This window comes from Zygosaccharomyces rouxii (genome assembly GCF_000026365.1).
Source record: "Zygosaccharomyces rouxii strain CBS732 chromosome G complete sequence".
In the NCBI taxonomy this organism is placed as follows: Eukaryota; Fungi; Ascomycota; class Saccharomycetes; order Saccharomycetales; family Saccharomycetaceae; genus Zygosaccharomyces; species Zygosaccharomyces rouxii.
The window spans coordinates 401,554-424,747 of record NC_012996.1 but is presented as its reverse complement, the minus strand read 5'-3'; the positions used below and the strand labels follow the sequence as shown (position 1 = coordinate 424,747).

The window sequence follows — 23,194 nt, the reverse complement described above, 5'->3', positions numbered from 1 at the left end:
TAATTGAGCCTGTTCGTATGCTTTGAGGGTTGCCTTTTTCCCATTCGGCTTATAAAGGGAGTCTTGCTCGAGGTTGACTCATTACATGAACCGTTTTGTGTTCTTACCCGGCGATTTTCTCGAGTCTCTCGTCCGAAGTAAAGGGGATGAGGGAAGGAGGGGCGAGCCTACTTAGTCCTAGTAGAAGATCATACTCGAGAATGAGAGTTCGAAAGTTAACTCTTGATAATTGTAGTCTAGAAAGAAGCTAAGAGCAAAAGAAGTGGATTAAGTTTGCCATCGACTTTATCATGGATCGTTCGCTGCTCATCAACGTTGCATCTTTGATCACCTCTTCGTACGGTCTCATTCGGTGCACGCACATCAAACTACCACCATCATTGGCACAAGCTGGCCAGAAACAGTTTTTAACGAACATTTCTTTGGCTGCTACCATTTCTCATAATGTGGTGACCATAGTCTCACACGTAGCCAAACGTATTAAAAAGCACCGTTCTCAAAAGAAGCGTCAGGAGAAGGCATACGCTAGAGCCATAGCTTCTGCAGAGGAATTGAGAGACCTTAAGCTAGAACCGAATGAGAAGAGATTGCAGCAACAGGATGACTCCCCTGATTCTGATGGATGTGCACTTTCTCTATTGACATTGATCAACAGGCATGTGACGCTTCCTCTGGCACTGGTTTTAGAATCTGTTGTAGCCACAGTTTATTGGCCCCTTCGTCTGTTTGCCATCGGTTTAATTCTCCAAGGAGCTAAGAGGAAATCACCAGTTCCACTTCACATCGATGTTTCCATCCATCTATTACCAATTCTTTACATGTTGAGCGACTACTATTTCACAGATGCATCTGAACGTTTCAAAATCGGATTAGCTCAATCCTGGGGGATCATTTCCGCTGTCGGTTTGGCTTACAAATCCTACTTGAGCGCATTGATAGATACATCTACCGGTCAAAAGTATCCTTATCCTTTCCTAGACGTCCCTGAACCATACAAATCTGTTATATTTGTGGTGGTTACTTCGTTTGGTTGGCTATTCTATGTTGCTTACAGAGCCCTACCACCTAGGGACAAAGTGAGTAAGAAAGAAAGGTCCAAGATGGATTAGCCGCGGAGACGTTATTTTTCGCTCTTGTAAGTTTATTACTTATTAGGAAATGTTACGCAGAAAATTTTTCCTGTGTTTACCCGGACATTGATTGAGTATATAAAAGATGAAAAAAATTTTATATTTTATGATTTGTGTCTTCTTTATTCACAACTCAGTAACATCAAATCGCTAGCGGATTGGTGGGGTTACACTTTGTTTTTACAGGTTTGTGATCCCTATGTCTCTGCCGGTGTAGAAAGAAGGACGTTGCTGGGCGCCTGGTGGTGAATTCTGAGCCATTAGGAATCAGCTGTTCCGACACCTCGATCTTATTTTAAAAGTATTTGTCTTGTTCTGTGAGATGCATACTTATTTTTATTGTGTTTAAGGTATTCATCCACTTGCTCATTTCTCGTTTTAGAGATCTTAGCGTTGTAAACGTCAAGGCATTTTCGGCCGTTCCTTGTTCTACGAAGATGAGCAGGTGAGTGCTACACACAATCCCATGGAGGAAAACTCACTATATCGTTCACTTTTCTTGGATAATGCATGTTCCTTTGAGGCAATGATCTACAATAGGCGTAAATCACAATCCTCAACTGAAGTTTACGTTTAGGCGACAAATGGATGAATAGAAAACAAAGAATAAAATGCTCCTTTAAAAAAATTCGTCAATCTATAAAGCGTTTTTGCGTGTTAAATAATCGAAACGTGAATAAGTATAGCCAATGAATGGTAAATCTTCCTTGACTGGTGGTTTATTACCATTGCCATTACCTTGTTTCATCATTTGTTCCCTTTGTCTATTAGCTTGAGCCATTGCAGGTGAATCAGGAACATTTTCCAACTCATCAGTTGGGAAAAATCTGGTATCGGTAATGGAGTTCAATTTAGGGATATAAGGAGCTTCCACATGACGAATGGTATCCCAATCGACACCTCTAAAAAATGCATGACGTTTAATCTCATCAGCACCTCCATGACGACCTAATCTTTGATCGGCATGTGATAATAAGGTACGTATTAGATCTTCGGCCTCGTAAGAAATATGAATATCATCAGGAAATTGTAAAGTGTGCTCAAAATTCATAATTTTTCTGTAAGTTTCTTGTGGAGTTTCAGAACAAAATGGTGGCCAACCGATCAAACACTCATACATGATCGCTCCCAATGACCACCAATCACATTCTTGTCCATAACCTTGATATAAGAAAATTTCAGGTGCAATATAATCAGGTGTCCCTACGGTAGAATAGGCCATTAGACGTCTGGACTTTCTCCATGTTTGGATCTGCTGCCTGTTAGACATAGTTAGATGGATAGCATCTACTAGCATCGTTTGACGATTATTTTGATTACCAGTATTATCACCGCTACCACCTAATTGGCCTGGCTTTGGTAAACCACCATTTTGAGATTGTTGCTCATCTTGTTGTAAAAGCTTTTTGTAATAATTTGAATCGTGAGTCTTATGGAACCCTGTGGAAAGACCAAAATCTGACAGTTTGATGTGACCTCTAATGTCAATTAAAATGTTATCTGGTTTGATATCTCTATGGATAAACCCTAATTTATGAATAGCTTCGATAGCCAAAATACATTCTGCCATGTAAAATCTGGTAACATCCTCGGTAAACAATTGCCACCTGATCAACATCGTCATTAGATCACCACCTGGTAAAAACTCCATGATCAAGTACAAATATTGAGTATCTTGGAATGAATAATAAAGGGAAACCACCCAAGGCGAATCACTACCTGCTAAAACATCACGTTCTGCCTTAACGTGAGCCAGTTGATCCTTTTTGTACATTTCTGATTTCAGAAGTGTTTTCATTGCATAAATTTTACCCGTATCCTTCTTTTGTACTAACCTAACTTCACCAAATGCACCCTTACCAATAACTTTAACCGTATGAAAATCATCTAATGATAATCTTGTTCTTCTCAACCTCAAAAATTGAGATTCCTTACGACCCAAAGATGACAACTCACGATTACGCCTTTCATCTGACCAATCTTGCATGCTTAGTTGAGACTCCAATTCGACACGTCTTTGGTTTCTTTCAATTGCATATTTCACGGATGATTGATAAAAATTCTCAATCTTAAGTTTAGCTGCTGCAGCCTTGTCCTGTGTAGTTTTACTCAATAAATCTGGTCTTCTTTCGAAATACATGTAATTAGGCACAGGTGAACCCGCACTAGAAGATGTACTGCTACCTTGTGTAGCTTCTTGAAAAGCGTGTGGTTGTTGTTGCGGTATACCTTGTCTGTAAGCCTGTGCTTGAGCCTGTGCCTGTGCCTGAGCTTGTGCTTGTGCTTGTGCTTGAGCGGCTTGAGCCTGTGCTATAGCCTGAGCCTGTGCTGCTTGAGCCTGTGCTGCTTGAGCCTGAGCTTGAGCCTGAGCTTGGGCTTGAGCTTGGGCTTGGGCCTGAGCGGCTTGTGCCTGAGCTATAGCCTGGGCCTGAGCTTGTTGCTGAGCCTGAGCTTGTTGCTGAGCTTGTGCTTGTGCTTGAACTCGATGTAAACTTCTTATACTTTTGACGGGACTTGCTTGTCCAGAATTATATCCCATTGGTGGAGGTACTTGTGATCCATAACTACCAAATGCATGTTGTTGTGGTTGTTGTGAATGGTAACGTAGAGGACTGCTTGATCTACTGTTTATAAAATGCTCTGAATCTTGTGAAAATTGACTTGGAGAATATTGAGGACCTCCATGAATCGAATGTTGAGGGGTGATATTACCACTATTAGCAACTTGGTTTCTTGAATTATTCTTATGCATATAAAGTCCACTTGCTGTCGGTGGAGGTGAATGGATCAACGGGCTATTTTGCATATAACTATGTTGTGTCGGTGGAGTTGCCGGATAACCCAAAGATGGAACATCTGTAAAACCATTAGGCATCATGCCCTGTTGCTGCTGTTGTTGCTGCTGCTGATCTCTTTGTAATTGTTCTTGAAGTGAAGGATGTGAACCCTGAAGTCTCATATAGTTACTACTAAATGTAGCTGCAGGGGGTCTTGAAATAGATGCCATGTCATCAGGATAACGTTGTTGGTGTTGTTGTTGTTGTTGGTGTTGTTGTGGCGAAAACTGATGTGGCATCTGGTGCTGCTGCTGTGATTGCTTCTGGTACGCCTGAGCATATGGATTCTCCCCAAACATTGCAATGTAACAGTTTAAAAAACTCTATGCGTATGTGAATGGAAAACAACCTTTTATTCCAAATAGAAAGTTTTAAAAAAAAGGAAGTAAAGAAGATTGGTAAAAACAGTAGTTCTTGCAAATTTGAAAGGCTTATCGTTTCAGATAAACCACCAGCGAGGAATTTCAGATCCTTCAAAAGAGTTACCTTGAATTCTCGTGGTATTGTAGATCAAATGAAATGAACCTTTGTTGTTTTTCAAGGTTTTCCTTTAAGGAATCAAATTTCGCTCTCTCACAGAGAAGGAAGAGGAAAAAAGATGCAAGAGTGAACAAAGCGAAAAAAAAAATAAATCGTGAGATGACTACAATATGAGACGGAACAATGAGAGACTCCTCCGATTTACTATTATCTATCCGCTGTCTGATTTTACATAGTATACCGAGGAATCAGCGTCTATCCTATCCCATACTATTACTGTGATTCAATAATGTATATGTCGAAAAAACTTTGCTTGCAATTAGGCAATTAATACATATATCGTACACACAAAACGACGACACGCACGCTTAGAATTGCAAAGCTTGGCCCTTTTGTTTCTTTTCACCACCCAATTCGAAGTGCTTGCATCTCTTCAAACTCAATTGGGCTCTGGTCTTACATTGGACACACTCCAGTCTCAAAACGACCTTCTTAGTAGTCTTTGCCTTTCTACGGAAGATAGGTTTGGTTTGACCACCGAAACCTCTTTGCTTACGGTCATAACGTCTCTTACCTTGAGCGAACAAGGAAGCCTTACCAGCCTTGTACTGAGTAACCTTGTGTTGGGTGTGCTTACGGCAGGTCTTACCCTTGCAGTAGGTCTTTCTGGTCTTTGGAACGTTAACTATTCAAATATTCGTTAGTATTTCATTCGTTAATTCATTTCACACCTTATTGTATCATTTGCACATACCCATAGCGATGATCTAGCTTGACTGGCTTGTTGTGTTAATGTTGTTGAAATTTGGGGGGCCTTTGAGTATATCTAGATGAGATGAGTCTGTGCGTCGGCTACGATAGGCCGGGCAGGTAGAGTTCCCAGGGACAGTTGCCAGACGGATACCAGACCGAAACTGGTGGATTCCCAGTGGGCGCCAGTGGGGAGTTTGCAAGGCGGATGCCGAAGGTTAGGCGGAATACTCAGCGCCGATTGGGAGCGAGGACCGCGTAATCCCACCTGAGAACTAGGCGGGATGGCTCTGCCTAGACTGGGTGTCTTTGGATGTGACACACGCAAAACGTTTTTCCATTTTATTTCATTTTTTTGAAAAATTTAAAAACTTTATTCCGAATGCATGGGTGCACAGTCACAAAGAAGTCACGTTGAATACTGCTCCTTTTAAGCGAGAGACGGGGAGAAAAACTTAAAGGGAGAAAAACACCGGCCGGCACATAATTAAAAGAGTGCATATTACCAGGATGTAAGTAAGTACAAGAATGCAAATGGAACCACTTTCCGGTATGCTGGGAAAAGCTCGATATGTACCAACACTCTTTTTTCTTGGCGGCTAAATCATCTGGTTATTACTGTTCTTCAGTTTTCCCATTTTTCAACAGGCATTACCCTCCTTGGACCCTTCGAGAAAAATAAGTCGAAATTCACAAAGGACGCGAAAATGTAACGCCAACCAATACAGATCTATCTTTAGACATCTGATACAACGTGTAAGCCGAAGAAACTGTAGATCAAATCCATTATTTGAACAGTCTTCTTTACAACTTCGAGCAAGAAAGGGGATCAAGGCACTAATATTTTTATTATTCTGTCACCCATAAAAAAACGAGAGAGGCTAATCGAGTGTCCTTTTAAACCATGTTCGATTTCGAGACCATATGTTCGAAGACTCCACTGCCGCTGTGCTCCGTGATTAAATCTGGAAGCCATTTGATTCTTTCTAACTCAACTACTATTCATGATTTTAATCCACAAAATTTACATACAGGTATATTACCTCGTTGTTATGCGAGATCTATTGATGTGGCCAATACTATGATATTTAACGTTGGGAATGCATTTGTTAACATTGGGGCTTTAGGTGTTTTACTAGTGATTCTTTACAATATTAGACAAAAATTTACTGCTATTGGTAGAGCTGAATATCTGCATTTTTTCCAACTAGCTCTATTGATGATTATATTCACATTGATAGTTAATACGGGGGCATCACCACCAGGTTCAGGTTCTTATCCATACTTTGTTGCAATTCAAATTGGTCTTGCAGGTGCATGTTGTTGGAATCTGCTAGTTAATGCATTTTTGGGATTTAACCTTTGGGAAGATGGTACCAAGAAATCAATGCTTCTAACCAGAGGTGCAGCTTTTCTAGGGTTTGTTGCCAATTTCTTAGTGGCAATCTTAACCTTTAAGACAGCGACGACAACAGGTAAGATTGACAAGACTCATACTTTGGCGCTCTTTATTATTACTTATGTGGTTAGTGGTACAATGTTAGTTGTCTACACCATATGCCAATTGTTAGTTTCAGTCTTTGTGGTTCAAAATCTTTGGGTAGCAGGAGCAGTTATGCTAGGAGTTTTCTTCTTCGTGGCAGGCCAAGTATTAGTTTATGGAGTATCTGATAAAGTTTGCATGGGCGCTAATCATTATATTGATGGGTTATTCTGTGGGAGCCTTTGTAACCTATTTACATTGATGATGGTTTACAAAATTTGGGATATGACTACTGATGACGACTTAGAATTCAGTGTTACAATTCACAATGAGGACGGGGTAGTGTATAATAACGCTTTGAAATAGGATACAGTTAAAGAAATAAAGAAGTTTGGTTTTTAACAAAAAAAAACTAAAAAAAAAAAAGTAAATGTCTTCAATCCCGAGATAACCGTTGTTTCGCCACTGATATGATATCTGAATCATACACATACACAAGGTTATCCATTACTTCCCTTTGGTTGAAAGGGTACGGGCAGTCTTCTTTGGTACAGATGACAATAGCATAGTTCTGTTGGATCAGACATTTTTGTAATGGACCACCACAATCGGGACAGTTGGTGATATTCTTGACAACATTCTTGGCTGGTGAAGTCTTTTTCATCCGAATCTTGTCAAGGGAAAGGTATAGGATTTCTCGTTATTTCGAGATCCTTGGATTTTTTGGTTTTTATGTATTAAATTTCATCGTGTAGTAGTTAAAGGATTTAGAAGTTCAAAAATTGCAGCCGCAGCAAAAGAACAACAAGAACAACCAAGAAAGGGTTTTAGAGGATATAGACTCTTATTAAATTTTCAGGGATGCCTAGAGTCGATTCCAATACTTTTGTTAGATTACAAAATGATCCTTCGAGTGTTAGAAACATCTGTATTATGGCCCATGTGGATCATGGTAAGACTTCGTTATCAGATTCCTTATTGGCCTCTAATGGTATAATTTCCCAAAGAATGGCCGGTAAGATTCGTTACTTAGATGCAAGACAAGATGAACAAATCCGTGGTATTACCATGGAATCATCAGCAGTTTCTCTGTATTTCAGAGTGCTCCGTAAGCAGGAAGGGTCCAGTGATCCCTTAGTTAATGAACATTTAATCAATTTAATCGATTCCCCTGGCCATATCGATTTTTCTAGTGAAGTTAGTGCAGCTTCTAGGCTATGTGATGGTGCAGTAGTATTAGTTGATGTCGTTGAAGGGGTATGTTCACAAACGGTGACGGTTTTAAGACAATGTTGGACAGAGAAATTAAAACCTATTCTGGTGCTCAATAAAATTGATAGATTGATAGTAGAACTACAATTTACCCCACAGGAGGCCTATGTGCATTTATCAAAATTGATAGAACAAGTTAATTCTGTGATAGGTTCTTTCTTTGCGGGTGAAAGACAATTGGATGATTATTCGTACAGAGAACAATTAGAACAAAATTCAGATGCTCAATATGTGGAGAAGGATGATTCGGATATTTATTTCGATCCAGCTAACAACAACATTATTTTTGCATCTGCCACTGACGGTTGGGGATTTAGCATCAGTCAAATGGCTAAATTTTATGAACAAAAATTGGGAGCTAAGAGAGATAATTTACAAAAAGTGCTTTGGGGGGATTTCTACATGGATCCAAAGACTAAAAAAATCACCAATAACAAAGGGTTAAAAGGTAGATCTTTAAAGCCACTTTTCGTCTCATTAATCCTCGATAACATCTGGAAAATCTATGAAAATGTAACAGTTTCCAAAAACTTGGAAGTCATCGAAAAGATTACAAAAACTCTCGGTATCAATGTTCTGCCTCGTGATCTTTCATCTAAGGATGACAAGCAACTTTTGAGGAAAATTATGAGTCAATGGTTGCCTGTCAGTACCGCTATCCTGTTAACCGTTATTGAGAAGCTACCATCACCTTTACAATCTCAAGCTGATAGGTTAGATACAATTCTACCCAACACGCAGGATACCAAAAAGGTCGATCCTCGCTTGTTAAGCGCCATGGAACAATGTGACAGAAATGGACCCGCTAGTGCATACGTCTCCAAAATATTATCTATTCCTAGGGATGAACTTCCGATTCAAAGTGCAGGAGATCCAGTACAGGATGAAATTGCTAGAAGAACTAAAGAGGCAAGGGAAGCAGCTATGAAGGTTGCTAGGCAAGCTGAATTAGAGGCTAAACTCTCAAAGGTCAATGTTAATGGCGATGATGGTAAGAAAGAAGAAGAGGAACTTTACCAAAGAGCAAAGGATACTGTTATAACTCCAGAGATCAATTTCTCTGGAGAAAAGAAGTCTGAAGTTAAAGCTCCTTTGGAAGCAGAATTTGAATATGAGGAAGACGATGCTGATTTCCAAAATGACCACTCCTTAGCTGCAGAATTCACTCCAAGTGTGGATCCTAACGATCCACTTGCATCTATGTTTGAATATGAAGAGGAGGATCCATTTGCCACGAATGAACCAAATGCTGCTAACGGACAGGAAGTGACAGAAGACCCAATAGAAGATATTTTTGATGAAAGAGACGAAGTTTTGATTGCGTTTGCTAGAATTTATAGCGGTACTTTGAGAGTGGGTCAAGAAATTGCAATCCTGGGTCCCAAATATGATCCTTCAAACCCTGACGAACATATTCAAACTGTCACTATAACGAGCTTGTACCTATTCATGGGTAAAGAACTAATTCCGTTGGAATCCTGTCCTTCAGGTAATATTGTGGGGATTGGCGGTTTAGCTGGTAAGATCCTAAAGAATGGTACTTTAATTGAAAAGGGAGTTCGTGGTATCAACTTGGCAGGTGTGAACTTTCAAACTTTCCCTATTGTCCGTGTTGCGGTGGAACCTCAAAACCCCATGGAGATGAATAAACTTGTACGTGGGTTGAAACTGTTAGAACAAGCAGACCCTTGCGTACAAACCTATGTGGAAGATAACGGTGAGCAAATCTTATGTACTGCAGGAGAATTGCATTTGGAAAGATGTCTCAAAGATCTACGTGAAAGATTTTCAGGAATTGAATTGACGAGTTCAGAACCTGTAATTCCCTACAGAGAGACCTTTTTGAATACTTCGGAGATGAATCCTCCCAAAGATGCTCAATTGGGAAGAGGTGTGGAACAATTGCTTCAGGGCCCTTATAAATTGAAATTGAAGACCTTGCCGCTATTGGAAAGTACGACAAAATTCCTGGCAGACCATCAGTCCATCATTCAAAATTTCCACAATATTCAACTTTCAGACCAAGAATCTTTCTTCAATAAATTGAAAGATGTTACTAAAGAAGATAAGTCTTTAGCAGAGGTTCTTGGTGATAATGTAACTAAGATTGCGTCATTTGGTCCGAAGAGGGTTGGCCCCAATATCATTATCTCTGAGAAGGAATTGTTAGGTAATTTTGCCAATTCATCTTCTCCTAAATTTGAATTTGCAGACTCTGTTATCAACGGTTTCCAACTCGCAGTCAATGAAGGTCCATTAGCAAGAGAACCTGTTCAAGGTATGTGCGTTGTAGTAGAAGATATTGTAGAGATGAGCCCTGAGGAGATAAACTCTATTGAAGATCCACAATACCAGAAAGATAAAGTGAATATTTCAGGTCGACTCATCACTTCTGTAAGGGACGTAATCCATGCTGGTTTCCTCGATTGGTCTCCCCGTATGATGTGGGCGGTATACACATGTGATGTACAAACATCAGTGGAAGTTCTCGGTAAAGTTTACAGTGTGGTTCAGCAAAGACGTGGTAGAATTGAATCTGAAGAAATGAAGGAAGGTACACCATTTTTTCAAATTCAAGCCATTTTACCAGTGGTTGAAGCCTTTGGATTCAGTGAAGATATTCGTAAAAAGACTTCAGGTGCTGCACAACCTCAACTAGCATTTGCAGGCTTTGAATGTATCGATCTAGATCCATTCTGGGTGCCCACGACAGAAGAAGAACTGGAAGAGCTTGGTGATACCGCTGATAAGGAAAATATTGCACGCAGACACATGAACAATGTAAGAAGACGTAAGGGTTTATTTGTGGATGAGAAAGTGATTCAAAATGCGGAGAAACAACGTACTTTGAAGAAGAATTAGCGGCTAGTTGTATAACTTTTCATATTAATAGTGTGTACGTACCTAATGACCTGTTATTGCCCATTATTACAATCATCCTGTTGAAGAAAACCTGGATGATCTACATGATGAACTCTATTGCCAAGATCTATGAGATTCGATGGGCTTTGAGGCCTGTATGTTTTAGATCAGATATTTACAAAGTGAAATCAAGTGTGTGTATATCTGACTATAGTTATCTTACAATTTTAGTGTTAAGACTCAGAAATTGATTACAAAAAAAAAAAAAAAAATATGACATCTTCCACAAATGTTTCTATTGAGTTGACTAACGAGGAGGCTCTAATGATGCAACCTGATGTTTCTAAATTTTTGCAAAACTTAGATTTCTCAAGTAATGGTGCAATCTCTCAAAATGATGGCCATGGCCATGGCGAAGACCAACTGGTAATTGGACAAACTGCAACTCCGGTGGATGATTCTGAATTACACTTTGATGTTGATAAAGGTGATGTTATATTTGATTATGGTACGCAAGAAATTACAGGTACACCCGACAAGATTGGTGAGCACATATCACAAATCTTAGAATCTGTGTTACCAAACGGATTACAGAAAGAAGCCCAGGGAAGATTACAAGCGGTTGTCAATCAAAATCACACTAATAATGACCAATCTGCGCAACCTACGAAAAGTGAATCCTTGTTAGAGCTTCAAGATGCCATGGGTAATTTACAAAGGATACAGAAAGTAAAGCAATTGAGACAACAGATACCAGAGTCAAAAACTAATGAAAGGGAAATTTGCGAGACTGCAGGGACATTTAAAGACTATGGTGACCCACCTAGCCGACCTCCGAACTTTTCAGTGTTAATAAGTGAAAAGAGGCCAGTATGTTTATTTTGTGAATACTGTATGGTATTCGGTGAACCACCACGTAATATGATAAAGTGGTACAATAGGGTAAATCGTTACGACAATCTGCCGAGAGAAGGAGAACGAAAGAACAAGCATTCACGGAAAAGAAATCGTTAGTTATTTGCTCAATGAACTAATAATTACGATTGCGATTGTTTTCTCTTTTTTCTTTCTTATTATGAGGGATAGGGTTTCAACGAACGGCACTGAGATGAGAGTTATTTAGTTATTCAAGTTAGGTTCCGTTTAGTTAATTTAATTCGACTTAAGATATTTAGTTACTTTGTAAAAGGGTCATCTTGTTTAGCTGCTGGGTTTGTTTTTGTTTACATGTTGATGTTGATGACGAAAAGTAAACGTACTCGAGAACTTTAACTAGTGAATGGACGACAATCGATTGTGCAAAGAAGAAAAAAAATGCATTTATAGAGGTCATTAGTACCTATGAATGCGTAATATTTACAGGCTTGGTGCTGGTGTTTATTACTTGCCCATTGTTTGCTGCGTCAAAGGAATGCAATTGACAAAGGAATGCACAGAGAATTTCAATGGCTGAAAACTATAAATGAGGCCTATGTTCTCGAGTATGTTCAGGATCTCACAAACTGTCTTTACTCTGGAAACAGTTAACCAGAAACAACACTGAAATTTAAACGCTTTCGAGTTTCATTAAATATATTGCCAGAAGTGCAGCTGTTCTTCGAGTGTACGAGAATTAGGTCTTTACCAACTATCAACCTTCCTTTATTTTGATTATTACAAGGGTCTTTTTAACCCAAGCCATTCCTTAAAACTTTCGTTAATATTTTCCAACTAAACTTATTCATTCCTTTGTTATGTTTATCCAACTTTCAACTATCCTTTCGATCTTTTACATTTCATCACTCCCATTCGTAGGGGCAGATCAAGAATACATTACGTCTGACGGTGTTGTGTATGGCGATGCGCTTGTCACTAGTACCATCAAACCACCAAAAGTCTACGTGACTACTAGTTATTTTACAGCTACTCAGGTGAGACCAGTTACTTTGGATAATTTGTCTGTGACAGCAACAACAGAAGCTGTGGTAGAAGGTACTACTATGAGTAAATCTGATCCAGGATCTTTGAGTACTGCGGGATCAGATTCTAGTGGTAGTCAATCTTTCGGCGGCAATCCATCTACTAGCTCTCCGTCTGTCACCACTCCGTCTGTCAGCAGCTCATGTAGTAGCACTACTCCATCCACTACTCCATCCAGCAGTACTCCATCCAGCAGTACTCCATCCAGCAGTACTCCATCCAGCAGTACTCCATCCAGCAGTACTCCATCCAGCAGTACTCCATCCAGCAGTACTCCATCCAGCAGTACTCCATCCAGCAGTACTCCATCCAGCAGTACTCCATCCAGTAACAGCCCATCCAGCAGCAGTCCATCTACTAGTGCTCCATCCAGCAGCAGTCCATCTAGCAGCAGTCAGGTTTACTCTACTAGTTCATCAGACTCACAAAGCTCCAACAGTCGTTTCACTTTACAACCTTCGTCTACCTACTCCATTACAAGTAACACGGCCGTCTCAGCATCAAATTCAGACAGTACTTCTGGCAGTACAAACTCCGGTAGCAGCTTGAGCTCAAGCTCATCCGTCCCTTCCGGCAGTGCAAATTCCGATAACAGTTTGAGCTCGAGCCCATCTGTACCATCCGGCAGTGCAAATTCCGGTAGCAGCTTAAGCTCAAGCTCATCTGCACCTTCTGGCAGTGCAAATTCCGATAACAGTTTGAGCTCAAGCTCATCTGTATCATCTAGTGGAAGTGCTTCCCCAATCAGCGTTAGCTCCTCTGGTAGCTCTTCCGTAACGGCGATTTCTTCCACTAGTCCTAGTTCTTTGGCAAGCGGTTCTGGCAGCTCTGTGTATAGCTCACCATCTGCAAGTGCTTCTTCTATTCCAAGTACCTCATTTTCAAGTTCGTCAATCACAGCAAGCCCAAGTTCAAGTGGTTCCTTTTCCACTAGTAGTTCATCTTCTACCATAAGCGGCTCAAGTTCATCATCATCTCTGCCATCTAGCTCATTTAGTTTAGCTTCTGGTATGACACCATACAGTACAGTCAAGGGATCAGATAGTACATGTACAGTTTACTACGATGACGCTGACTACTACAGTACTGTTTATCTAACATCTCCTGGTCAGTCTGTTGATGCCGCCACTACTTTGACCAGCACAAAAACAGTTTACAAAACCGTTACAAGAGTTTGAACATTATTCTGAAAATGGTTTTCAACTATAATGCTGGGCACGAGTTTTTCAATTCATGATCGACCAGAAGAGAACTTGATTTCTACTGGATTGTAATTATTTTTATATGTATTTTTTGTTACTTTGTTGTTATAATTGATTAAAAGAAGAATTCTTTTTTGACTTAAGATATTACATGAAGATCATATCCGGGCCCAGTGTAAGACCTCCAGTACGTCTACGATCTTTTCTTGACTCGTATTCGTGCAATACCATGCACATGCAGGTCAAAGCCTGAGTTTCCCATGGAACGTTAAAAATACCATCAGAATGAGCAATCGATTGGTATTCACCCATTTGTAACTTAGCCATCCTTAAAGTACGTTTCTTCGGTATTACAGTGGAACCTTCATTTGAATATTTGGCCCAGATGGGTAATCTGCCTAATGGTCGAGTTCTATTATTTCTATAGTGATGTTCGTATTCCTCAACAGTCTTTTGATCCATGAATGATGCCATATTATCATCTAGGACTAACAGCTTGATATTACCGGTACCAAAAGGTGACGCAAACCCTGAAGTACCATACCATCGGAGGTTTAAACCATTTAATGTAGTGTCAGTGTTTCTCAAATGAATCATATTAGCCATAGTAAGCACTTGTGGTAAAGGTCCATCGTTATCTAGACGGGTAAAATTAAATTTGTGTTCCACCCTACCTGCATCGTTATTGATTTCTTCGAGGATGCTGCAGAACAAATACTTGTAAAGTGTTAACGATCCATCTACTGAAATTTGTTCAGCATCGGGTGGTGGTTTGTCCCTTTCGGAATCAATGATAACATACTTGTAAATTTTCATTATGGGCGATTTGGGACTGAAGATTGTCTTGACGACACCAAGTGGTACCGCATGGAATAAGGGTATACCTAACCCTTCAATACCATCCAACTTATCGAATTTCCTCTTATTCTCAATATACTTTTTGAAAGATTTTTCACTAGGGAAACAGAAGAATCCCTTAGTTAGCAGTACCAGTATGAAAGGTATCATTCTATGATGTGTAAATCGAGGGCATCTGTTAACAAATCCTTGTCTCTGGAAATCGCCAATAGTGTCACCACCTGATGCAACAGTATTCAAAGTCTCTGTATCATCTAATCCATCGCCGTCATCAGTATCGTTCTCGAATAGTGTCTCTTGATCTTCGCCTTCTCTTGTGCTCATCCCTGGTTGTGGTACATCTTGCCTTTGTGAGCGAGTCCTTTCATTTCTGCTACTATGTTGACCTCCTATCAACTCTCGTACCCTATTCATAAGTGCTCTAGTCTATGCAAGCTACCCTTCTTGGTTTTGTGATGAGTTGCAGTGTTTGAAAGAATGTTACTGTTCCAAGTATGCATAATCTAACCTCTTAATCACATGAGGTAGGTGAGCATTAAAACGTTCTATACAAATAAAGGGTGTAGTTTTAAAATAAATGGGTTACAAGTCGTGAAGATGAATTCACTAGGGTCTAAGATGTGATTTATTCTGGTAGCTTCTTATTTTTAACTGTTGATTGCTCATCGCACATTTTACATGCAGAGAATTAAAGCTGCTCGATACACGAAAAATAGAAGATTCAATGTTTTTCAAAGATCAACAAACAAAACCAAATTGAAACTTTTAAATTCGAAAAAGTGGTTAAAGGAGTTGATTTGAACCAAATTCGTCTAAATTAGTGGATTCCACGACCTTGATTTGACTAGGATGGGGTTGGATAAAGCTTCTATAGAGAAGCGTGTTTCACGTATAGAGCTCGACATCGATCACATGAATCAAATGATTGATGAGAACTTAAAACTGAATGAGGCTGGGGATCGTTTGGAGCAGGATTCCAGAGGGCAGCATGCTGAAGATAACCAGCACTTGGGTAGTGCAGCTACGCATCAAGGTGAATTGTCTCGAGAGGATTCAGTACAAAATTCTGCGACATCAGTATATTCGGAAGCAGATGGTCATGGATCTATCACTAGGGAAGATTCTTTGCATAAGCCTTCTGGTGCATCAGAGGCAGTCTATGACTCTCAAGAGGCTCCGGTTGCCCGTTCTGAGGCTTCCAATGATGAGTATTACGGTTGGTCGGAGGATCAACAGGAACAAGATGAACAAGCTTATACTACAGGACAAAGTGAAGCTGATACAGAGTATGATAACGAAGAAGAAGATCCCGAAGAAACTTTCCAGGCACCCGAGGAGAGGGAATCGCAAGAACATGTAAATGGCGGCATGCAATTACACAAACGCCAGTTTTCTGAACAGTACCCTGAATCCAATGACGAATGGGAGGATGAAGTTGAAGAACCTAAACCTGAGTATGAAAATGAAAATGAAAATGAAAATGAAAGTGAAAAAGAGAATAAAGTCCAACCTGAGGCAACGCCAAAAGCGACACCTCGAATTCCACAAGCTGCTGCTCTACCGGAACAAGAGACTCCTAGGACAATCAATTATGAAACTCAAACAGACATTAAACCAGACATTCCACCAGAGTCTCAATCTGAAACTCATTCAGAAACTCAATCAGACATTAAACAAAATGAACAAGAATTGCCAACCACTCACCCTTATCCGCAGGAAATTCATAACCACCAACACACGCATGAAACAGATGCACAGGAACTTGATCACAAGGAATATTCCCATGAGACAGAGACACAGGAACCTGAACACAGGGACCATTCCTATGCAACAGAGACACAGGAACCTGAACACAAGGACTATTCCTACGCAACAGAACAATATAAGGAAGTTCCAAATCCACCAAGGGGAATGGAATTTGTGGAAACCCGTGAAGATGAAAGCTTAGACTATTCATACGAACCAGCACATCAAGATTCTCCAGAAACTCATAAGAGGACTATTGGTGCAACACAAAACCATAACAGCAATGGTAATTCATTGCCTGATACCACACAAAGCGTTATGGGTCAAGGCACTTCAGGTGAGAAATTCAGCGACAGTTTGTATGACAAGTATGATGATCAACCAGGATTACAATACCATCAAGAGCTTGGTCAAGAAGCATCTGACCTACCACAGGCAAGAAGTTCAGTGGGACCATACCACATAAATGAACCACAAAATGACCCTTACGATTATTCCTATGAAACTTTTGAAACTGCAGAACCTGCAGAACCTGCACCCCCACACACCGCAAATACTTCTCAAGATTCCAATGGAAGTACCGACAATCCATTCACAAGTGATAAAGTATATGAACGTTCTACTTCTGGATCAACAGACACAGATGATTTCATCCACATCCCTAAGAACTCTGCCCAGAGACCTGCAACGACGAGTAATACACCCGTAACATCGCGGCGCCCAACAAATCCATTCAGAGTCGTCTCTGTTGGTGTTGTTGGGCCTGATGGTCGTACTAGTAGGAAGACATCTGCTGGAACTTTTTCCAGCTATAAGGATTCAAATGTAGATGGTCCAGCAATTTTACAGAAGAAATTAGACCATTTGGTTAAAAAATGCACCAAGCTTCAAAGAGAAATTGACTATTTAACTAAGATGAACACAGCATCTTCTTTGCCCATTGAAGATTCCCGTAAATTGTCTCGTGCTGTTGACAAATTGCAGGAGTATCTTGATAAAAAGAACAAAGAGAAATATGACGTCGGTGTGCTGCTGAGTAGGCAGTTGAGAAGAGAAATTGACCGTGGTGAGAATGGTCAATTCTGGGTAGGAACCAAATGATAATAAATTCATTTCCTTTTTATTTTGTTTTTGTTTTTGTACTGTATAACTCATAGATACCGCCATATATTGTTTCTATTATTACCCGGATTTGGTTTTTTTTTCATTTCTAAAGGCGATGAGCATCAGAATAATCAATCAGCTTTAGTGTTAATACTTTGAATGCAACAAGAGTAAAGGTCCATAGTTCTATCGATATGTCCCGTGAAGGTTTCCAGATCCCAAGTAATTTGGACGTTGCAGCTGCAGGTACATCACAAGCCAGATCTGCCACTTTGAAGTACATTTGCGCTGAATGTTCCAGTAAGTTGTCACTATCAAGAACTGATCCAGTTCGTTGCAAGGACTGTGGTCACAGAATTCTGCTAAAGGCAAGAACAAAGCGTATGGTCCAGTTCGAGGCAAGGTGAGGTAAAATAGACATTTAGGATATTGTAGTCTGTAGTTTATAGTTTTCTGTATAAATAAAAAGCGAATTTTGGTGTTAATACAAGTTCAAGAGCTCAGCGAAGGGATGTATATTCTTATTAGCGGTGTCTAGCCTGAATTAAATGACGGCAGATGTCCTTCAGACGCACTGTGTTTCACAACATCAACCTTATTTGTTTTCTCTGTGAAATTAAGTCCTTTTGTAAAGTGATTCTAATCCGAGAACGAAAACCCACCTTGACTTCAAACCACACATTAACTCAGAAGGTGAAAATAAAACTCTGGGGCTTGGTTACGTCTTACGGTTGAGATTCGATAAAGTTTCGTAGCTCGATATTACGAGCAAGTAGATTGGTTTCGATTAATATTAACAGCAATTTCTGTTATTGCATGTCTTTGTTCACCAACTATTCGGTTAGTTTAGATATTTCATACAACAAGGTTTAAGGGTAAGAAGAAATACTATTGGGAAGGTTTGAGAAGTTTTGGAATTTTCAATTTGATTTCAATTTAAATTTTAACATGTCTACCACCAATCAAAAGAATGGCGTATCTGCCTTTGATCTGGAGCCAAATCCATTTGAACAGAGTTTTGCTTCAACAAAGGAACAGCAATCTGAAGGTTCAAGCGCACCTCCAAGCCAAGCGTATTTACCACAAGATTCACAACATTTTCAACAGCGGCCAGAGTCAAGACCACCTGTAAACGTTGGGAGAGGTGCAGATGGAAAGTCGCCATTCTTATACGGTTCTCAAAAGCCAAATATTCTATCACCACCACTTTTAACTCCAGGTGGATTTAGAAGATTACCACCTCTATTGCTATCGCCATCATGCGTGCCGTCTCAAAATTCTGGTGCCAATAATAATAATAATAATAATAATAATAATAATAATCATCCTCATAATCACAATCATAATAATAACAACAACAATAATAATAACAACGGTGTGGGCGTAGGACCTGTTTCTGCGTCGCAAACGAGTGGGATTGCTGTAAACAATAGCAACAACACTAGCTCTACAAGTACAGGTGGAGGCGCTAATAATGGTTCTGTCTCCATTAAAGCAGAACCAAGTCGAACGCCGTCATTCTTCCTCAATCTTTCTAAAACTGGCTTAACTCCTAATGAATCCAGTTTAAGAACAGGTTTGACTCCGGGAATACTGGCACCAGGACAACAACATCATCATTATCCAGCTTTACCAGCACTTAATGGTGCTAACCAGGTTCATCCGCAGGCGAAACCAGGCTCGGTGGTTAGTGGTGGTGTTACACCTGCTCCCTTTACACCATGTCTGGGATCTCTATTAGGTTTCCCTGGAACTGCTTCTCCAGGTCATGTTGGAAGACCTCCTCTCAATCTCGAAGGTTCTTATGCAGCTGCTGCTGAGCCAACAATGGATCAGGATAATTCTGCACATCTGGCCAGAGAGCCTAATAACGGACAACACCTGCAGCATCACTTGCAGCAGCATCAACATCCACCGCCCATTGCTCAACAGCATCATCAACAACAGCTACGAAATCCACAACAACTACAGCAGCAGCAGCAGCAGCAGCATTTGAAGAGATCGCCTCCTCAACCAGATTCTCCACAAGCTCAACAACAGCCATTGTCGACTGGTAGAAAGAGGAATACGAGTAATGCGAGCAAGAGTTCTAAGGCGGCTAAAAAGAGTCAGAGTTCGACTCCAAATCTTGCGGAAACTAGAAGATTATCGAAGAACGAAGATATAAGGCCTACCATGGATGAGTCTGGGGACATGAATGAAGAAGATCAAGAACGTAAACGTAAAGAATTTTTAGAGAGGAATCGTGTAGCAGCATCGAAGTTTAGAAAGAGGAAAAAGGAATATATCAAACGTGTAGAGATGGATCTTCAATTTTACCAAAATGAGTACGAAGATATGGGAAGAGCGTTAGATAAACTATGTGGTATAATACCGGGATCACCAACTCCAGCTGCGTCCTCATCTCTCATCTCACTCTTGGAAAATTCCATATCCCATAATGATGTGCCGTCCTCACTGTCGCTTTTAGCGCATATGAAGCAAGTGGTTTATGAGACTAGATATTTCCAAAGAAATGGTAGAAACCCCAGAAGAGAGATGGAAAGTAACCATATGCACGATACTGACGACGAAGATAGGCATCGAACCGACAATGATAGTATAGGTAACGTGAGAAGTATGAATGGCAGTACAACGGATCCTACAGAATTAAATCGAATGAAGAGATCTTCATCTATCAACTATCCAGGTTCTGTTCCTGCTAATTTTACTAATACCGGTTTGCAATCTCAACATCAGTCGCAACAACAACTACAACAGCCGCGACAAGAACAGCCTCCACATACGGCACCAATTACAACCGGATCTTTACCTAACTTCCCACCAGAAAGTGGGAGTTTTCAAGGAATGATTAAGAATGAAACTACCGCCCCTTCGATGTTGCCTGTTTCTTTGATAGACGCCAGGCAATCTAGGTCGGAACAGGAGGTAGCTAATACCATTGGTACTATAGGATCATTACCAGACGTCATAAGCAGTAGACCGGCAGCCCATATAAATGATGTCCATGCACAGGGACCATCCCATGCAGATAATATGTCTGACCTAAAGCACAACTCGTTAGTAGATCTGGCGAACCAGTCGATAAGGGCAGAACCTATGTTACCAAAATATCCAAACACAGAATAGTGAATTCTATATATTCGATATCAATGGAACAATATAGACCCAGCTGGTTTACTTTATTTGGGGTTAAGTCTTCTTTTACTTGATTCACTACGGTTATTGTTATTACTTAATCAATGTATGGATTGAAGGGGGAAAAACTGTTTAGGTATACTATTAGCTATGGTCAAACGTTATATAAAATAAATTTAGTGGTTTTCTCAATAATCGCAGTAGCGCTTCTAAGTCGAAAAATCGAAGATTCGTAAACTTCAACACATAGGTAAACATACATACATTTAAAAATTCGACATCTTTTGTTCGTATCGAGATGAGTTTTAATTATCTCAAGAATGCTAAGAAGATCATTTGTATTGGTCGTAACTATGCAGCACATATCAAGGAATTGAACAATCCAACACCAAAACAACCTTTTTTCTTTTTGAAACCTCTATCCAGTGTCGTCACTCCCATTACTCAATCACAACGTCGCAAGAGCTTGCCCAATGGGTTTAGTTATCGTGGTTTGAATGAAGATGGTACTAATCCTTCCCCTATATTGGTTCCCAACGGTGTCACTGTCCATCATGAAATTGAATTGGCACTGATTATGGATAAATACATCTCTAATGTCAGTCCAGGTGATTTTAAACCTCAAGACGTCTATGATTCCATTAGTGGTGTTTCCTTAGCACTAGACTTAACTGCACGTAACGTACAAGATGAAGCTAAGAAGAAAGGGCTACCATGGTCAATTGGTAAGGGATTCGACACTTTCTGCCCCATCTCTCAATTTATTCCAAAGGAACAATTCAAGTCAGATAGTCAAAATCTACAGGACTTGTTCAGATTGACATGTTCCGTGAATGGTGTTAAGAAGCAGGATGGGACTTCAGATCTAATGTTGAACAGTTTGCACAAGATCATTCAACATATTTCTACGATGATTTCTTTGGAACCTGGTGATATTATCTTAACGGGTACACCAGCAGGTGTTGGTGAACTTCATCCCGGTGATAATATCCAGGGTAAACTGTATTATCACGATAAGAAACTTGTCGATATGGCCTTCGATTGTGAAGCACGTCCAGGGCCATATCTTTACAAGGAGACCTAAGGAAAACATACAATTCATATATTCCGTATTTAACACTTTCATATCATTACCAATTTAGGCTCTTTTACGAAACTAAATTGCCTTACACGAATGCCAGCCGATATAAGGACTTTGAAACTTGCTTCGTCCATTCGATAACTTTGACTGTATACTACTTCGGTAATGCCAGTCTGCACAATTTTTACTGAACAGGTTAGACAGGGGCAAGTGTCACAGTAAAGTGTAGCATGAGCGCCAATGCGATCTCTACCAGCCTCCAAAAGCGCATTTTCCTCTGCATGCAGACAGAGACAAGTGTGTAGGTTTTGAGAGTCCCCATCGTTACAACGTGGACAACCGCCATTGAAACAATTGGTCAAATGTCTTGGAGTACCGTTGTAACCCGTTGCGATCACTCTACGTTCTCTCACAATTACACAACCTACTTTCCTCTTCATACAATTGGATCTCGAGGCAGCTAGGGTAGCCAATTTCATGAAATAAGTATCCCAACTGGGTCTCAAAGGCGGATTTAAGGTATCATTCGGTTCCCTCAACGATTCCAACTGTTGATTGATAGCATCGGAGATCCTGGTTTCGAAATTTGCTATGTCCTTGTTCATACACTTAATCTTAATGTGAGATCTTTCTCTTAACTCAATGGAATTGGGATTAAAATCGTATGAATCCAGTTCAGCAAAGAATTGGTTCACATCTTTACCAGGGGCCAATCGTTGGAAATTTTTCATTCTAATGGCAACAGGTGCATCCAGCGAGAAATGAACAGCTGAAGGCCTTTTATCGAGCTTTTCAACGAGCGATAGGTTTGTGCAGCTCATTACCAAATCCTTAACATAGTTTTTAGTTACGTAACTAATCAATTCGTCTTCATTTGCATCTTCGTAAATTCTTTGGAATCCATGGTTATTTACTAAAGCTGTAACTGCAATGTCAACACCACTATACTTGGTACCACTTATAATTACAAACATGATGTCATGCGGGATCTCTTTGTTGTACTGACAAGTTGCAGTCTTCGAGCTCTTCTCTCGACATCTCGATTCAAATTTTAACGCGTTGCGCGCAATGCCAAGAAATAATATTGAATCTCGGAGTTTGGGGTAGACGTAAATCATACGGTGCTCGACGACATAAATGTGTCTGAAGTGCTATTGAGCTGTTTGTAACATGCCGTGGACTTTCTCATTTCTTGATAGGGTGGACTGGGAGTGTGGTGAATCGGGATATACAACTTCCCAATCGACATCTGGACTCAAACCCTTGGCTGAGTGCGGGGAGGAGGAGCATGC

General features: G+C 40.2%; 13 protein-coding genes across 13 annotated transcripts; 9 read left to right on the top strand and 4 right to left on the bottom strand.

Annotated features, from left to right (window-relative positions):
• Positions 1-290: 290 nt before the first annotated feature.
• On the top strand, positions 291-1,109 carry ZYRO0G05236g (uncharacterized protein; the record flags this gene model as incomplete). The annotated part of the gene is made up of 1 exon (XM_002498179.1): positions 291-1,109. The coding sequence occupies one exon, from the start codon at positions 291-293 to the stop codon at positions 1,107-1,109; it is 819 nt and encodes a 272-aa protein (XP_002498224.1).
• A 658-nt stretch (positions 1,110-1,767) lies between these two features.
• Positions 1,768-4,266, bottom strand: CBK1 (serine/threonine protein kinase CBK1; the record flags this gene model as incomplete). Its single annotated transcript, XM_002498178.1, has 1 exon — positions 1,768-4,266. One exon carries the CDS (start codon positions 4,264-4,266, stop codon positions 1,768-1,770), a length of 2,499 nt encoding a protein of 832 aa, XP_002498223.1.
• Positions 4,267-4,815: 549 nt separating this feature from the next.
• RPL42A (60S ribosomal protein eL42) lies at positions 4,816-5,205 on the bottom strand (the record flags this gene model as incomplete). Its single annotated transcript, XM_002498177.1, has 2 exons — positions 4,816-5,132; positions 5,202-5,205. 2 exons carry the CDS (start codon positions 5,203-5,205, stop codon positions 4,816-4,818), a joined length of 321 nt encoding a protein of 106 aa, XP_002498222.1.
• Positions 5,206-6,101: 896 nt separating this feature from the next.
• Positions 6,102-7,046, top strand: CHS7 (Chs7p; the record flags this gene model as incomplete). The annotated part of the gene is made up of 1 exon (XM_002498176.1): positions 6,102-7,046. One exon carries the CDS (start codon positions 6,102-6,104, stop codon positions 7,044-7,046), a length of 945 nt encoding a protein of 314 aa, XP_002498221.1.
• A 495-nt stretch (positions 7,047-7,541) lies between these two features.
• Positions 7,542-10,814, top strand: RIA1 (GTPase RIA1; the record flags this gene model as incomplete). The annotated part of the gene is made up of 1 exon (XM_002498175.1): positions 7,542-10,814. The coding sequence occupies one exon, from the start codon at positions 7,542-7,544 to the stop codon at positions 10,812-10,814; it is 3,273 nt and encodes a 1,090-aa protein (XP_002498220.1).
• Positions 10,815-11,087: 273 nt separating this feature from the next.
• On the top strand, positions 11,088-11,828 carry IBD2 (Ibd2p; the record flags this gene model as incomplete). The annotated part of the gene is made up of 1 exon (XM_002498174.1): positions 11,088-11,828. The coding sequence occupies one exon, from the start codon at positions 11,088-11,090 to the stop codon at positions 11,826-11,828; it is 741 nt and encodes a 246-aa protein (XP_002498219.1).
• A 719-nt stretch (positions 11,829-12,547) lies between these two features.
• Positions 12,548-13,951, top strand: ZYRO0G05104g (uncharacterized protein; the record flags this gene model as incomplete). Its single annotated transcript, XM_002498173.1, has 1 exon — positions 12,548-13,951. The coding sequence occupies one exon, from the start codon at positions 12,548-12,550 to the stop codon at positions 13,949-13,951; it is 1,404 nt and encodes a 467-aa protein (XP_002498218.1).
• Positions 13,952-14,122: 171 nt separating this feature from the next.
• Positions 14,123-15,247, bottom strand: ZYRO0G05082g (uncharacterized protein; the record flags this gene model as incomplete). The annotated part of the gene is made up of 1 exon (XM_002498172.1): positions 14,123-15,247. The coding sequence occupies one exon, from the start codon at positions 15,245-15,247 to the stop codon at positions 14,123-14,125; it is 1,125 nt and encodes a 374-aa protein (XP_002498217.1).
• A 435-nt stretch (positions 15,248-15,682) lies between these two features.
• On the top strand, positions 15,683-17,680 carry BNI5 (Bni5p; the record flags this gene model as incomplete). Its single annotated transcript, XM_002498171.1, has 1 exon — positions 15,683-17,680. One exon carries the CDS (start codon positions 15,683-15,685, stop codon positions 17,678-17,680), a length of 1,998 nt encoding a protein of 665 aa, XP_002498216.1.
• Positions 17,681-17,877: 197 nt separating this feature from the next.
• On the top strand, positions 17,878-18,090 carry RPC10 (DNA-directed RNA polymerase core subunit RPC10; the record flags this gene model as incomplete). Its single annotated transcript, XM_002498170.1, has 1 exon — positions 17,878-18,090. One exon carries the CDS (start codon positions 17,878-17,880, stop codon positions 18,088-18,090), a length of 213 nt encoding a protein of 70 aa, XP_002498215.1.
• A 541-nt stretch (positions 18,091-18,631) lies between these two features.
• SKO1 (Sko1p) lies at positions 18,632-20,812 on the top strand (the record flags this gene model as incomplete). Its single annotated transcript, XM_002498169.1, has 1 exon — positions 18,632-20,812. One exon carries the CDS (start codon positions 18,632-18,634, stop codon positions 20,810-20,812), a length of 2,181 nt encoding a protein of 726 aa, XP_002498214.1.
• A 307-nt stretch (positions 20,813-21,119) lies between these two features.
• Positions 21,120-21,905, top strand: FMP41 (Fmp41p; the record flags this gene model as incomplete). Its single annotated transcript, XM_002498168.1, has 1 exon — positions 21,120-21,905. One exon carries the CDS (start codon positions 21,120-21,122, stop codon positions 21,903-21,905), a length of 786 nt encoding a protein of 261 aa, XP_002498213.1.
• A 38-nt stretch (positions 21,906-21,943) lies between these two features.
• Positions 21,944-23,020, bottom strand: DCD1 (deoxycytidine monophosphate deaminase; the record flags this gene model as incomplete). The annotated part of the gene is made up of 1 exon (XM_002498167.1): positions 21,944-23,020. The coding sequence occupies one exon, from the start codon at positions 23,018-23,020 to the stop codon at positions 21,944-21,946; it is 1,077 nt and encodes a 358-aa protein (XP_002498212.1).
• Between the last annotated feature and the right edge of the window lie 174 nt (positions 23,021-23,194).